Here is a 15,688-nt window from a genome sequence, read left to right as displayed (position 1 = left end):
ACACATACTCACCAGGCATCCTGGTGAAAGAGGCGTGGAAGCAGGAGAAATTGATGAGGCAGTAGGCAGCCAGGAAGAAGTTGGAGATGATGGGTGCAATGGCGTTCAGCTCGCCTTCATGGATAAAGAACAATAAAGGTGATAGGTCATTCCAAATTATATATACATGCACTAAATTTAGAAAGCGCCCTGAAATTGCATTGTGAGTGTAGAAAATAGAGTGACTACGGATTGGTCTCCCTAGTTTTAGCCTTTTTTGAATTCAAAAAAGTTAACGGAAATGAATCAAACGTTGTTGCTGGTGAACATAATTTCAGAAGAACAGAGAGCACTGGCGGTGGGAAGGACTCATAACTGACCGTACATTCTACAAAAATAACATTCAGTTAAGAGTTCTGCACATGTGCTCACTACATTCAGCTGGAAACAATATATATTTTAGTTGTAAATTGGGGCGATTCAAATCTTTGCAGATTTGTCGTAGCAGTGTCACAACATATACGTCCATAAGAAGTACATTAAAGAAAAAAAGCCCTCAATCTGCAGAGTATTGTACTACTAGAAAAAAAAAGAATTCATTGACCAATCTTGAAAGCATTCGCATGTAATCTATTCGTTGGCGCCACTCGTCCCAGCCGCCACATTCTATTAACCGAAGCACCGGAAAAGCCCTCCGTTCAGGGGTCAGATTGAACGAGTACTTGCCAATGGCACAGCAGGCGAGGGAGATGCCGAAGGCCAACAAGTATCCGCGCCGAGGTTCGTTGTTCTTGCCGAAGCCCTTGCCGAACCAGTGGATGTACGGGAAGAGCTTGTCGTTGCACAGAGCCTGAGCGCATGAAAGCAGGGGGGAGGAGGAGTAGGAGGAAGAATAGGAAGAGATGGAGGAGGTAGGAAGCACAGAGGTACACTGTATTATGCATGTGGCTCAATTACCTCAACTTGGAACCGGCATGAATGCTCTCAATGCTGCCGCCACAAGCTTGAGCAAATAACTGATATCGTCAAGTTAGCAAGTTACGAAGGGAATTTGCATATGAAGTGTAAGGCACCTCGACAGCCATAAGTTCATACGACAGAGAGCTGGTGCATTATTCGCTTTCGGCCACTGAAATCTGCAAGCACTTTTTTCTAGCATAACTCGTAGGCTGCTTGAGACAGATCGTAAATTGACCGAAACGAGGAAATGACTGCTTTGCCCTTTAAACCTCATCCGTTCCTATCAAAAACTATTTGCGCACAATCTTAATTATCACAATATTGCGGCGCATCAAGTTTTGAAAACCGCAGTGAAACTTCATCGCTTCAGAGGCGAAGTTTTCGCGCAGCTCTCACTTGCCTGAAAGACTTTGGGAGCGCTGACCAAGCTGGCCAGAGCTGAGGACAGCGTTGCAGCAAAGACTCCGGCGATGACCAAAGGACCGTAGGCGGACACCATTTCCATCACCTGCAATTGGTAGTCGTCGGTACAAGCGTAAATTCATTGTTTCCCTCCCGCGCAGTTACAGGTGATCAAAGTACAATACCAGTTAACTTTATTACAACCTCCAAGCTACAGTCAGGTTTTGTCACGGTTCAAGGTTCTCCGCGGCCCTTCGCATGCCCTTAAATTAAGTTCAGCGTAACAGTGAGCGTGAAATTAGGCTCATCACGCAGTGCACCGGAGCTGGCAGCTCAGGCAGAAACAACAATTGTCGTACCTGAAAGTAGTTCATCAGTCCGTACTCGCACTTGTCTGCCTCGGACATGGTGCAGTTGGCGATGTCGGCAAAGTTGACTGCTTCGCCCTCGGTTATGTTGAAGTCGAAGCCGTTGGCATCTCGGAGGACTGTAGTTCCGGCGATTACTGCGAACGCGATGTACGACAGGGTCGTGATGAGGATGGCCAGCAGGGTTCCACGAGGGATCGCCTTCTGAGGATCCTGCGTGGTGGAGAGAAACGCCTTTTCTTGCATATACTTAATAAAGGGCTTCTTTATAACTGATTTTTTATGTGCGCGCGCAAAGGATTGTCATACAAAGGATTACAACGAAGAAAAAGGAACCGTTTGTTTATATTCCAAATATTTTTTTTTGCTAGTAGATATATGCTCCCGGCTGTAAAGCACCGTCGTTTAATTGTCTTCTTATCTCAGTCGGAACTTACGCAAGCCTTCTCTACTGGAACTTTAGAAGCCTCGCTTGCCGGGCCCCTTGGTGCATTTCATGAGAAAAAAAAACAGTGGAGAGGAAAGAGTACACGGGAAGAGGAAGGACACATGGACGACGCTGAAACTGTATGCCTTACGTGAGCACTTTTGATACCGAGGTCAAATACCTACTGAAGTATATACCCAAGGCGGTGTGGCCGAGTTCGCGAATACCACTTTAAAATAAGTTTTCAAATAAGCGACGCCTGAAGGATGTCTTGTAATCTGAAGTCGTCACAACGAAAACTTTCGATGTGCAATCCGCTATGGGTCCATTGCATTAGCAACAATTGTATTCTCTAGGCAATATCTGGCCCAAAGTAACCTGGACAAATGAGGAGAGACCTAGTAAACAAAGCAAGCTTGCTAAAGGCGCACCTTCAGGTCTCCGGAGATGTTGGCTCCGGCAAGGATACCCGTAGCCGCAGGGAAGAAAATGGAGAAGACGTCGAAGAATGTCTCGCCGTCCCTGAATCCAGGCTTCACGTTCTCCATGAATAGAGTGCCTGCACCAACGATGAGCGTAGGCATATATTTATGGTCAGAATGGATACTGCGGCTGCATGCAGCTCCCGAGGTACGACAATGCCCCACCCCGGTTGAATTTAAAAGATGTCTCGTCTTGTTGCTTTCCTTTGAATGAATGAATGAAGGAAAGAAGGAATGAATGAATGAAGGAAAGAAGGAATGAAGGAATGAAAGAAAGAAATAATGAATGAATGAATGAATGAATGAATGAAGGAAGGAAGGAAGGAAGGAAGGAAGGAAGGAAGGAAGGAAGGAAGGAAGGAAGGAATGAATGAATGAATGCTCTCGGCGCGGTACTCCATGAGTTCCTGTAAGGTGCGCGCATCATTTAAAAAAAACAGTAATTTTATCAGTTTAGGCACAAAAAGTTAAAAAGCAAAGGTTTACAAAGATGTCTAGAAAAATTTCTTTCTGCGACTTGCGCTAATGTTCTCGTCCCTTTTCAGATCGTCATGAATGACTGAAGCTGTCTCGCCCTATCGAAGTCCACAGTAAAAATGACACCACGAAGCATGTTTTCAGGCTTTATATCCGCAAATTAATTCATCTCGCACAAACGCTTTGCATGTTCGCGGAATATATAGTTGCGAAGAATAAAGCGAGAGTTCCCTGACGTCGTTTCGCAGGCCCTCACGGTACGCGCTGTAGATTCAGGTCGTCGGGAGTGCGAGAAAGCAGACACAGACACACCGCCGCTGTCTCGGGTGACTCACCGGAGTAGCCAACGAAGCCCTTGGCCATGAGTTCCGTGGATGGCTGGAAGAATGATCCGACGACGAAGTCGATCATGGCCGCCAGCAGGATCATCAGTAGCACAATTTGAGCCTGGACGCCGGTGCGGAGAAGAGCCATGAGAAAGACGAAAGAAAGAGAGCGGACTTTGCAATCTGTTCGTCCCTGCGCTGCAAAGACGCATCAAGGCTGGCATAAAAGTTCGCAATGTCTTCCTCTCTATAATTCAAACGAAAAGTCATAGTGTGAAGATTTTGACGGAAAAGCCAAGTCGCGGACATTTCTACCAAGTCATATTCATAGAAGAGCGTACACTAATCCTCTTTTCTCCGATGCCAGCGCTCTCCGGGGTCCAAGTCTGTACTCAGCTGGAGCGCTGAAAATGCAGGAACTCGGACGTGCAGCGCAGCCCAATAAGAAAGTTCCTTGATCTAGCGCACGTGGCTAGGCGTACAAGTGCCGAGTGTCAACTCTATATCGCGCTGGACGCTTCACAGGGCTCGAAGCTCCGTTATTTTTTTTTTGCATGTCATTCTCTCTGCTGCTCGCAAAGCGTCACAGAGAGCCAGGGCAAATAGCTGCGTTTCTCAGAGTTGGCGAGGGACCTCGAGAAGCATGAGAAAGGGAATTTTTTTCGCAATGCAAAATCATTAAAAACGACATATAAAGTGGGAACATTTTGAAAGCAGCGAAACGGCAACAGAAGAGAACGAACCGACCATCGAGCGGGTGTTCCTTGCTTTGAACCCCCAACGATCCATTCGCGCAGTTCGCGAGCAGTCTCATTAACGCGTGCCGAGGCAAGGACGACTGAAATGCGCGTAAATACATGACGCATGAAAAAAAAAAAAGCAGAGGGTGCAAGCTGCTGGAAGGTTATTCCGTTCTCCGATCAATCCGGCCACCGAGACTTTGGGTTAAGACTTTCGGTACGCCGCCAGCATCCCTTTTGCTTTGGACTGAACGGCTATTTTGTACTCGATCTGCTCCTGACGTTGAGAAGTGTCACGACTTTCTCATAAATGCTCAACTCGGTACGCCGTACTCGATAAGCAGTCATAACCACCTTCCCCTGGGTCACGGTCGTTATCCTGCACTTGATATACCCCTGGCGTCTCATAACTTTCTTAGCGAACATGTCGAAAATGTGATGTGCTTATCCGATCGTAATAAATTTATAATTGCATTTACAACATTTACAAGTTTCGCTTGATAAATCACGAGACGATAACTTGCGCTTATTCAATTGCCCTGCTGCTTTAGTAGTGTTCCCCATATTTCGGCACACTTCGGCGAACAAATACTCAGGAAGCAACCAGCCTCACCTTGGACTCCCATTCTGTTCCGATTAGCGCAATGCAGAGAAGCGCGACCACCGTGGCGCAGCTGATGATACGGATGTCGTTCATAGCTCCGTCCACGATCAGCTGGTCTTGCCTCTGCAGGGTTCCACAGCAAACATGCAAAAAAGCAAAAGAGAGTGGTTGGGTTTAGCGAGTGCCGTATATAAAGTCAGCGTTCAAGAACACGGCGCCTATTATTAGAAATGAGCTAGTAGCCTAATACGAATGCTGCACAAGGGGCACAGAAGGAGTTCCTCATCATGCGACAGTTTTGGTGCCGGAAAACTAATTTTGCACAACTCACAGCACACGAGTATGCAGCTTTCATTGAACAGAGTGTCCGATATGCTTTTGTGATATTGCTCACGTTGTTGTTGGACTTGAGTTTAACAACTTTGTTGCGGTGCATGGCTTAGCTATGGGCAATAAAAGTAGCGAAGCTGGATAGTCATAGCAAGAAAGTATGGACTTGACGCCAAAATCTATTATGACCGCTCAGAAATAAAAACAAGTACAAAATAAACACAAAAACAAAAGATACAATAAAATGACGAGAGTAAAATATTCATCTTCAACAAAAGGAAGTAAAAGATAACTACGTTTAACCTCACGCTGAAAACGAATGCTTGCATCACCATTACCTCTTAAAACGTTTAGGTCAGCAAGAAATGCAGAAAGTGCGATAAAAATCGAGGATAGTTACCTTCAGCACGGCTTGCACAGTTTCTGCAAAACCGACGACGTACATAGCAACAGCCACGGCGTTTGCTAAAGAGAAAATCAGACCAATGGCACCGCCGAACTCTGGACCGAGACTCCGAGATATCATATAGTACGTCCCGCCTGCATTAGAAAAGAAAAGAAAGAGTTGTAGTTGCGTGGTGTAGTAAGATGTACAGTGTTAATGTTTCGGAAATTACACGTTAAACAATATTTCTACGATATACTTAGTATAATTTATTATATTTACCAAGTACTGTCGGCCTGCATCACAGGCCTTAGGCTGAAGTAAGGCTACAGAGATCATAAAAGTACAGAAAAAAATACATTGCAACAGAAGGAGTGAGCAAAAAGTCAAAAACAGTTCTCCAGTGCAAAACACAATACAAAATCAACGAAATCATCACCACAACAAAAGACTTCCCGCGAAGTAAGATACACACGTGCCCTATGCTTCCTTCAGGGCTTGAAGAAATAATTTCACTCTCACAAATGCCCACGTTTGCAGTCAGACAATTCAATTCAGTAAAGGTGAGAGGAGAACTGTAGTACTTAAAGATACTGATTTAACACGAAAATGCTGAAACTTATTTAGAGATAGGAATGCGTAAGGCGGCGAGTAACGAACGCAACTGAAATACCATCCTCTATTTTTATGTTACGATAAAAATATAGGTGGCACAATCTTATTTATCAATTACAAGCTGTGGGGACCTTGACGTAGGCCACATATGAGAAGTGCAGGAGCGAATGCCGGTGTAAGTTCACCTGTGGGTATTTCTTCAAGTAAACTAAAAATAAGACAGTGAGGGTGATGGTTGCAAGTTGTAAGTCAGCTGCTCCTGGAGAAAATGAAGTCAAAAATGAAATGAAAAGAATAATTAAAACGTGATAAGAATTCCTCTGCTCCTCTGAGAAGTGCCACACACCATGTGGTTGTTGTAAAATATGAACAGGGCTGCACACAGGCGCAATCAACACAAAATGAAACAGCTTTCTTAACGATAAGTATACCTCAATGCAGGTATATTCAAATCTCTCCGCCTGCAATATAACAAACCAAAGCATTTTTTTTCCTATGAGACTTCAGGAAAAGGTCATTGGCCTCTGAAAATTTTGCACTGTCGTGAGGCGCTCTAGTATTCAAAGGAGTGGGACAGAATATCAATGTACTTCGTACACTCTGCGTCATTTGTAATATGTGTGATTTTCGGGACGCATCGCTATCCAGTTCTGCGCGGCAACTCCAGATCATACTCGAATAAAACAGACGTTCAGATGCTCATCAAGAGTATTTTTATTCCTCGAAAATCAGGTCAAATCTCGTTATGGCAGGAGATTAAACCACAAGAGATTAAACCGACCCCTCAATTATTTTTCAGCATCCAACGGTAGCCAGCCAACGCGTAACCGGGATTACGTACCTCCTCTGACCTCTCCGTTTGTGCAAATGGCTGACATGGAAAGCGTTGTCAACATGGTGACAGCGGAGGCAAGCAGTATGATGGCAATGGCAAGACCTGCAATATTCGCACAAACAAAAATTAGTCGTGCGCGATGGCCACATAATAGAAGCAAATAACATGCAACTATTACAATGAAGATGCCTGTGGCAACTAAAGCTCTCCTCGGTTGCGGAACTTAGTCGTTGAACATTTTATGTGCCTGCAACAACAGCTAAAAATACCGCAAACTCATCACATTTTTTTGCCCTCCATCGTTAGCGTACACCACTGCTCTTAGCTCGACGTGAAAACTGGCAGAAAAGACAGCCATGAAATCGAGAATGAGAAGGAGGGGAGTAAGCAACTCTTTCCTAGACGTTGTGCAAGCCTCTCACTGACAGCGCTGGCCTTTACGTTTAATGCAAGAGAGGCTCGTGCGTGCTAAAACTCAATAGCAATGTCCATTAAGAAACGCTTCGATTTCGAAACTTTGCCTCGCATAGCTGTATTTACGATGCCTTGGTTTTTCGGATATTTTTGTTGTTATTTTTTGCGATTACTATCTCTTTCTATCTCTCTCTGTCGGGTACGGCGAAGCGGAAACAATGTTTCCTTACAAAGAATGCCATAAAACTAGCTGTGAGCTCCTAGTTACTCAGATTTTTATTACAGTGTGCGCCCTGAAATGTTGCTATCGATTTTGGCTTAGTGTCGCCACATGCAGCGCCTATAGTTCATTTTTTTATTAAAGGGCCTCTGACGTTGACGACAGTGTAAACAAGGTTGAAGAAAAAGCTTCACATTTTTGAAACCCCGCCTGCTTCCCCATGCGAACAGCACAATGGGGCAGCCGCATTCACGTTTCAGTATGCGCATATTTTAGCAGTGTTTCATCGCTGAATTAACGAGGCTAACACGAGAACAAGCCTCTGCGCGACATGAAATGCGGGGCTCGAAATCTTGTCGCAAGAACTTTGAGAGAAGCGCAGGACGATAAAAGCTGCACTCTGGTCAGAGTCTAAAGGGCAAGAAAAAAATGAGTAACTGGCTCTTCAGATTTTTACTCGCGTTTTCTAAAAAATAAAATAAATTCAAGAAAGTCATCGGAAGACGACCGCACGACAACGCTTCCCGTGAAATGCACTCAAATTCAAAACTATGAAACTCGCTATAAACATGGCTTTTCTTTAGAACAAGTGATGTACTACACCGTTATTTTTAGGATACTCCACATTGAAACGTTAGAAAAACCGCTTAATTGCCACGCTGACAAAGCTTTAGAACGCGTAGATATGTCGTTTTTAGCAACGGTCAAAGAAGCAGGCGCTTTCGAGTTCTCTTGAACATGTCTATTGTATGACTGCAGGCACTTGCACGTAAGGTTATTTAGAGGCAACAAATTAGATGCTTTGCTTCCTTCCTGCTTATATCATTTGGATTGCGTGTGGCTCTATTCTACGTAACTGAACAAGCGCCAAAATGCGAACTTTTGAGGAACTCACCGATTCCAGCTTGTCCTACGACCCAGGATAGCCGCAGAAAGAGCATCACACCCCATATGTTGAGAAGACATCGCACCTGATCAAAAGTTGACAGCAATGTATTGTCACGTAACGTTGCCACAAGCAGGAGAAAACAAAAATTTAGAGAAGCTAGGAATGTTGTCCAGAAATCACAAGGACAATATACGTCATGGGTTACTCCGATCACGTATGTGACCGCGTAATATCGGCGTCAGTTCGAGAAAAGAGAAGCGTATGTGCAGTAGGCACGTAAGTGAGCACAATTCAGACTTAAGTCTTTGAGCATATAAATGATACTTGGAAGCAATTCAACTCACCAGTACACCCTGTATCCAACCAAACTTGACAGCGGGCGACGCGTTGACCTCACCCCGAACTTTCTCGCTGAAGGACTTCGACTGCACGAGAATGTGAATGAATGAACAGATTATGAACCAGGTCGCTTTCTTACATTAAAAAAAAAACATTTTGCGCGCCCATAAATGGCCGGAACAGATAAAAGGCAATCGCAGATCAAATTGGGCAACAAGTTGTAAGCAAGATATCTTGAAATTTACGCAAGCAGTTCCAATGTGACAGAGCTTCTACTGAGCTCCTCGAGACTGCAATGAACCTCAGGAGGGCCTTTCTGTGTGTCCAACAACTTTAAGCGAGAAGGCTAGGAGTAAATTAGAGGCTCTTTCCTGCTTACTTTGATTTTATATGCGAGGGTTATAAGTGACCATAACATGCGTATTTGCTCAGAAAATGAAATAGAACAAGTGAAGGCAAAAGCGGGATAATGAACCAAACATTTTTGGGCTTCATTTAAAAAAAAATCGTCAATGATAGCCTGTGAACAACAAAGGCGAAGTAACCGCATCTGGAAACAAGTCTAACTGTGAAAAGGACATGAGATACAAAATGCGAACTACAAGCACGTAAATGCTTTGAGACTATAACGCAAGTTATTTAGTAAAACTCTCAACTAATTACTGAGCATTTCGTTACCATAATGGTAAATACATGTGGAATAACTTATAATAAATGAGTGCATGCGACTTATGAGCGTGCTTTCAATGTTTCAGGTGAGCCAAAAGAGAAAGTGACGCCGCTGCGTGCTTTTCTGTAATTCCAGGAAATTTCTGTCGGCAAAGCAAACTAATCTGAAGGAAAGGGATGACAGCTTATGTGGTGAAGGAGTTAAGTAAAAGCACCAGCTCTTGAATAGACCGTGGCAGAACCGGAAAGGGTGTGCTGGTTATTTTTGCACCACGTCAGAACCGTAGTAGCTGCGCTGTTTTTGTTCTTAACACTACCCGCATCAAGTGGAAAATGCCAAAGCTTTAAACCACGCCATCATGATGGGCACACTCCGAGCTGAATCGGCAAGCACAGCCTGCGTCACCTTTGTGTAGAGCGCTCGAGCGGGCGGTTCTCTGCATAAAAATCGAAGCCTTGTCACAGCTGCAAACATTAAGAGGCGACGCTTGTGCGGACGTAGAGCCACATACATAGACCCGACGGCAATGCGGGCGCGAGCACTTTCCCGTGGAGTCAGGGGAAGCATCCTAATTTCAGTTTGTAATGCGAAAGCAATATTCCGAAGGGTAAACACCGATCAACATCTTGGAATGTTTGTGGATTTAGAATATCTTGCAATGTTTGTAGGTTTGTGCGAAGTGAAATAAATAAATAAAAATAAATCAAACAAATATCTGTCTGCGACTGGGATTCAAACCCGAGGCAGCGCGAACAGATAAGCGCAGCTGGCCACTGGGCGAAAGCACTAATCTATCGTCGCTGCCGAACACTCCTCGCGTTAAACTTCAACACACTCCCGCTGTGCATTGTACATCGTCTTCGACATCAACTAATACTACTATCAAACTAATATTTGCGCTATTAGCTATATGGCGGTAGCGACAAATATGCGCGCTGCATGCGTTGGTATCGACAACGTTGTGGCAGAAACGCGGCACTGGAGCATAGGCCGCCGGCGCACATTGGGTAAATTGGCATTGATGCTGAAAAAATTGGCGGTGGTTTAGCTCTGGTTAAACCTGGAGTGACGCGATAGCTACAGCTGGCTGAGTGGAACTTGGTCACGTGACAAACCACGTGATCAGCCACGGCGCCGCGCCGCCGGCAGCTGCTCCGCACCACGTGACCAACCACGTGACAGCGCGGCGGCGCAGCCACGGTCGCTGAAGGCTCGAAATGCTACCGTAATGTAGCTATCGCTACAAAAGTTGAAGGCACGCATAACTGGCTGCTCGGGTCAGTGGACACCTCAATCGCATTTTCAGGTACGTGGTGGTGGTGTCCACCTGCAAAAAGCTGCTTAGCAATGCTAAACCGGGAGCCATTTTTTTATCGCTTGAGGCACTCTGCTCGAGCATTCTACACAAGGCTAACGCAGGCTGTACTTCTGCCAACTCTTCAGAGACCAGAAGCTGGACTGGGCAATCACGTTGGTCAACTTTGTGGGTCACAGGCGTGCACAGGCTTTCCCCGCGTCACGTTCCTCGAAAAATCGCTGCGACAGACTGTTGCTACAGCTGCACAAGCGTTGCGAACCACAGTCACAAACGAAAGTGTAAACATCGGATAGTTCACGCACTCTCGCGATCTCCGTCTGCCCATTGTTCTACCAGGCTGATTACAGAGAAAGGACGAAGCCTGCTAGACAGGTGTGCACGTGAGACGTGTGGAAAAACCGCCTCACTCGCGGTCTGCCTCGGTCCACGTTTTCGAGTGGACTTAACTTTCGTGCGGAGAAGCAGCTTCTGTCGACGATAAGCGAGCAGGAGTAATGGGCTCTTATGTGCCAAAGTAGTGAAGAGGTTCGGATTAGTGTCGACCACCTACGGTTCTTGAAAGCATTCCTGAAAGCCAGTATTTCACTGCGTAACCAGTGTGAGCGCCGGCAAACGAAAATTCCGGTGTGCGTCTCTGGGTGGCCGCCGAGTGAAGCCCGTGACGCCTGCATCGAGAGCAGCGCTAGAACCGCCCAGACGAGAAGCGAGAGGGAAATCTATCGGCGGAGGCGTAATGGCGGGCAGTCGTGCGATTTAGGCACACTATAGACGGGTGCAATTCAAGAACGAAGTGGCAAATTACCCTCAAAGGGGAATCCCCTCCAGCCAACGGCGTCGACCAATTCTCCCGTCCCCCTTGACCGATCCCCTTGGGCCTGTTAGCATGAAATCGCAGGGGGTGGCAGATGAAGGGGGAATAACTATTGCTTAATCGGATTGACCGCGGCGTCATGAATCGCTTGACGCCACTGGCTGAAGGGTTTCCTTTGAGGGGCATCTGCCGTCTTGTTCTTTAGTTGTAGCCAACTATAGAGAGGTAGGCGCAGCGATGCTCGAAACTAGCGGCAAATGCGGAGAACGGGCGCGGGTCATCGGCTAATCCAACGCGACGCGCAAAGTAAGGTGAAATATGCATAAGGCAAAAAAAATGTAAAAGCATGAAACATCATTAGCGAGCCATAAAGCAGGCCGAAGTAGAAAGAGTATTGGCGCAACTTTCAGGCAATGGGATGTGGCAAAAGAGAAAAACTGCAAATGAAAAAGCATCAAGTGAGAAAAACACCGAAAGGAAAAGCATCAAAAGTGGAGAAGAACCTAATTTAAAAGCGCCAAACGGGAAAAGTATACTAAAAACGCATTTTGCTTCCGCAGTTCATCGTATCAGCCCATCTGAGCCTATCAATTTTTTGCGTCGCTATCGAAACCGCGACATTGCGATTAGCAGCCCAACACCATTGCGGCCAACACTGAAGGTGTCTGCGGCCGACAGGAACTTGCTGCTGCGTCCGGAACGTTATTGAAATGGCTTTTCTTGCGCTTTAAAACTGAAAAAAAATGCTATAATACAGCGAGACCATAACCGTTCTAATGCATGATATCATGTCTGCTCAGAGGAAATGAAGAAACCATTGGTTGTCAGTGCAAAGCTAAACAGCCGTGTACTATAGTGCTGCAGAAAGTGGCAGCTAGCTGATTCGATTCCCGTAGTCGTACTGCCACATGTAAATAGACATGAATACGACAAAGTAGCCCCATCCAGATGTTTTCAATGACAGCACCTGAAAGGGCCTTTCAGTAAGATCAAGCTGTTACCTAAGTGAGAGCAACGAAGGAACAGGTCGTGCACAAAACTTTGAATTCATTTTCTATAGGACTGAAAAGTTTCCTGCGAGCACCTTACTGTAGATCCAAACAGTGCACACGAAAGCTCTGCAAACGAAAATTAAGCCTTTTCCGCACCGTACATTATGGCAAAGTCAGTTTGCGTAAGCGTTCGTAGCTCGAGGATATTGGCAGTGAGGCGGGAAGATCGGCCGCTATTCTTGTCAGTTCTAAACGAAACTGTAAGGGTGTACGGTCTGCGTCATGGTGTCTGCGTCTGGGTGTTCCTCAGAATGCAGGCATTCTCTCTGGATAGGGTGTTGTTTGGTGGTGGGCAAGTTGGTCTGAAAGTGACTGCCTCTAGGAAGGCACCGTTTTATTATTATTATTACTGCGGGGTGTCTCCTCTACCACTTGAGGCAGTTGGAGTTCCCATTGCCAGGACATAATAGGAGCACGGAACGCTGCTGCTCGGGCGAACAGATCTGCGTACTTTATTCCCGGCATGCCACCGTCGCTAAGGGCCCACGTTTAGTAAAAGGTTCGGTGTGGCGTAGTGTGTGGACTATGGAGTGCGGGTCCATTTATGCAGAGATCAGATTGCCGTATTTGTCCCTCAGTGCTTGTCCCGAGTCGAAGAGAGTATTCATTTCTGGAGGCTGTGCGCTAAAAAAAACGTTTGAAAGTTGAAAGTTGAGAGTTGAAAGTTGAGAGTTGAGAGTAGAGAGTTGAGAGTAGAGAGTTGAGAGTAGAGAGTAGAGAGTTGAAAGTAGAGAGTTGAAAGTAGAGAGTTGAAAGTAGAGAGTTGAAAGTAGAGAGTTGAAAGTAGAGAGTTGAAAGTAGAGAGTTGAAAGTAGAGAGTTGAAAGTAGAGAGTTGAAAGTAGAGAGTTGAAAGTAGAGAGTTGAAAGTAGAGAGTTGAAAGTAGAGAGCTGAAAGTAGAGAGTTGAAAGTAGAGAGTTGAAAGTAGAGAGTTGAAAGTAGAGAGTTGAAAGTAGAGAGTTGAAAGTAGAGAGTTGAAAGTAGAGAGTTGAAAGTAGAGAGTTGAAAGTAGAGAGTTGAAAGTAGAGAGTTGAAAGTAGAGAGCTGAAAGTAGAGAGTTGAAAGTAGAGAGTTGAAAGTAGAGAGTTGAAAGTTGAAAGAGTTGAAAGTTGAAAGAGTTGAAAGTTGAAATAGTTGAAAGAGATGAAAGAGATGAAAGAGCTGAAAGTTGCGCTTCTTTCCTGTTGTCTCCTTTTTCCTGTGAACGTCTTTTTAGCGCACAGCCTCCAGAAATGAATATGTACCAACTAGCCCGTCAGAAAGTCTTACCGAAGAGAGTATGTGCCGGGCTACCTACACTGTGGGAATCTAACGTGGAAACTAGGGTCATAGTTCAAGTGACGGCCCATCTCTCTAGCCTGTCCGCGCAATGTGTTGTCTATCGTTTCGGCGTGCATAGATGTGGGGTGTCCTCTCAGATGGTTGAAGTGTACCACAGCTACGCCTCCAGTGTTGCCGTTGATGGTGGCGTCTGTGGCAAGCTGTAGGTGAGTGACATTTTCTTTCCGCGGCTTCGCTGGAGTACTCTGACCGGGGCTTGTCGCCTCTTGAGGACTGATAACCGGCTCAAGTGTTTTGAGAGAGGTTCCACCAACAAGTTATTTGGCAAGGGAGAGTTTTTTTTTTCGCGAACTTGGATGGCCTTGTAAAAAAGGAGTAATTACCTGGTCGGTTGTGCTCCACATTACATGCACTTTCGATTTTTGATTATCCCTTTTTTTGCATGCTGGTCATGGTAGCAACGCGCTAAACTTTTTACGGACTAAACAAGAATACACATCGCAAAGAGCGCGCACTGACAACTGATTTTAATCGCACTTTTAGCAGCCTTTTTTTTTCTCCTTCTGAGTATGCACAATTCCAGATGTGAACAACGCACACTTGTCTGTAAGCATCTAACATGATTGCAACCCTCGTCCATGTAACTCGAGGGCAGTGTACTATGCAACACTACTGTGATCGATCTCGGACGGGCTAAGCTTTGTTCTGGCAGTCATTGCGAAATGCTGCATGCTGAGTCGGCGCGTTCGGAGGTCGCTCTCCCCAGCGGTGACATTTGCGGGTAGAACCTTTGGTTCATGCACCTGTCTAAACTTAGAAGCCGCAAGCCGTCAATGTCGTTAGGAATGCATAAACACCAGGTGGACGTTGGGGAGGAGAGTGTGATGCGCGTTCTGAGGCACAATGACAGCGCGCATTACAAAACAGGCATTGAACGCAAGCCGATGACCGGGGGATTGTGCGGGGCAAGATCGCTCGCTGGTTCTCTTGCTCAAAGTGGAATAACGTTTTCTTCTCGTGCTTAGAGGAACGAAATCAACACGCAATTTCTACTGCTAGCACAAAACGCAGTTGCGGCAGGCTGTGGGGTCAATAACCAAGCACCAGGTTCACTTATAAATTGTGGGGTTGGCACCAGTGACGATGCGTCAATTAGGTGGAACTTCGCCCACATATCGCGTGTTCGGACCAGAGCAAGCTGAGGGCACAGCCGGCGTTCGTGGCGCGCCTGCGCTCTCGCTCCGAAGGAAGGCGCAGTTATTTGAGAGCACAAGTGTTTTATACACAGGAAGCTGCATTACATAACACTGCACTGATCCCCAGACCTCCGTGCAACCCATGGCCCAGCCGCAGCACCCGAAAGCGGGCCCGCGGAGCCGCGCGCACAAAGCAAAGACTACATACGCGCGTGACGGCACAGCCAAGGGCGATCGCATGCCACACGGCCAACCAAACGGTTAAATTACGCGCGACACAACACGAGGGAGGATGGGGATGCGCGGGGAACATCTTGACGACGCAGGTCGCACCTGCAGCGGACCGAAGAGGTGCGCTGCAGAGCGAAGGAAGTGAAATTCTTACTCATCTTCACTCTTAACGGTACGGTGCTTGCTCCAGTGCAATTGCATTCGCTCGAGTGAAAGCATTGTGTGCGAAAGCAAGAACCAGCTTTAAGATTCCACTCCTTTTGCGCACAAAATACCACTCGGACACTACAGAAAGCCTCATCAGAACCAACCGACTAGTAGAAGAACGTTCTGAATCT

General features: G+C 46.1%; 1 protein-coding gene across 1 annotated transcript in view; it reads right to left on the bottom strand.

The window, feature by feature from the left end:
* Window positions 1-15,688, bottom strand: part of LOC144125109 (bumetanide-sensitive sodium-(potassium)-chloride cotransporter-like) — a 74,601-nt gene that overhangs the window by 14,136 nt on the left and 44,777 nt on the right. Inside the window, exons 2-12 of the mRNA XM_077658204.1 lie at window positions 8,798-8,878; window positions 8,460-8,535; window positions 6,937-7,032; window positions 5,496-5,635; window positions 4,775-4,888; window positions 3,431-3,542; window positions 2,568-2,695; window positions 1,701-1,922; window positions 1,340-1,447; window positions 706-829; window positions 13-114 (exon numbers count right to left, since the gene is read on the bottom strand). Of these exons, the coding sequence (XP_077514330.1) occupies window positions 13-114; window positions 706-829; window positions 1,340-1,447; window positions 1,701-1,922; window positions 2,568-2,695; window positions 3,431-3,542; window positions 4,775-4,888; window positions 5,496-5,635; window positions 6,937-7,032; window positions 8,460-8,535; window positions 8,798-8,878 (1,303 nt within the window). The remainder of the gene's footprint in view (window positions 1-12; window positions 115-705; window positions 830-1,339; window positions 1,448-1,700; window positions 1,923-2,567; window positions 2,696-3,430; window positions 3,543-4,774; window positions 4,889-5,495; window positions 5,636-6,936; window positions 7,033-8,459; window positions 8,536-8,797; window positions 8,879-15,688) is intronic.

This window comes from Amblyomma americanum, chromosome 3 (genome assembly GCF_052857255.1).
Source record: "Amblyomma americanum isolate KBUSLIRL-KWMA chromosome 3, ASM5285725v1, whole genome shotgun sequence".
Lineage (NCBI taxonomy): Eukaryota > Metazoa > Arthropoda > Arachnida > Ixodida > Ixodidae > Amblyomma > Amblyomma americanum.
This window is presented reverse-complemented; position numbering and strand designations above follow the sequence as displayed.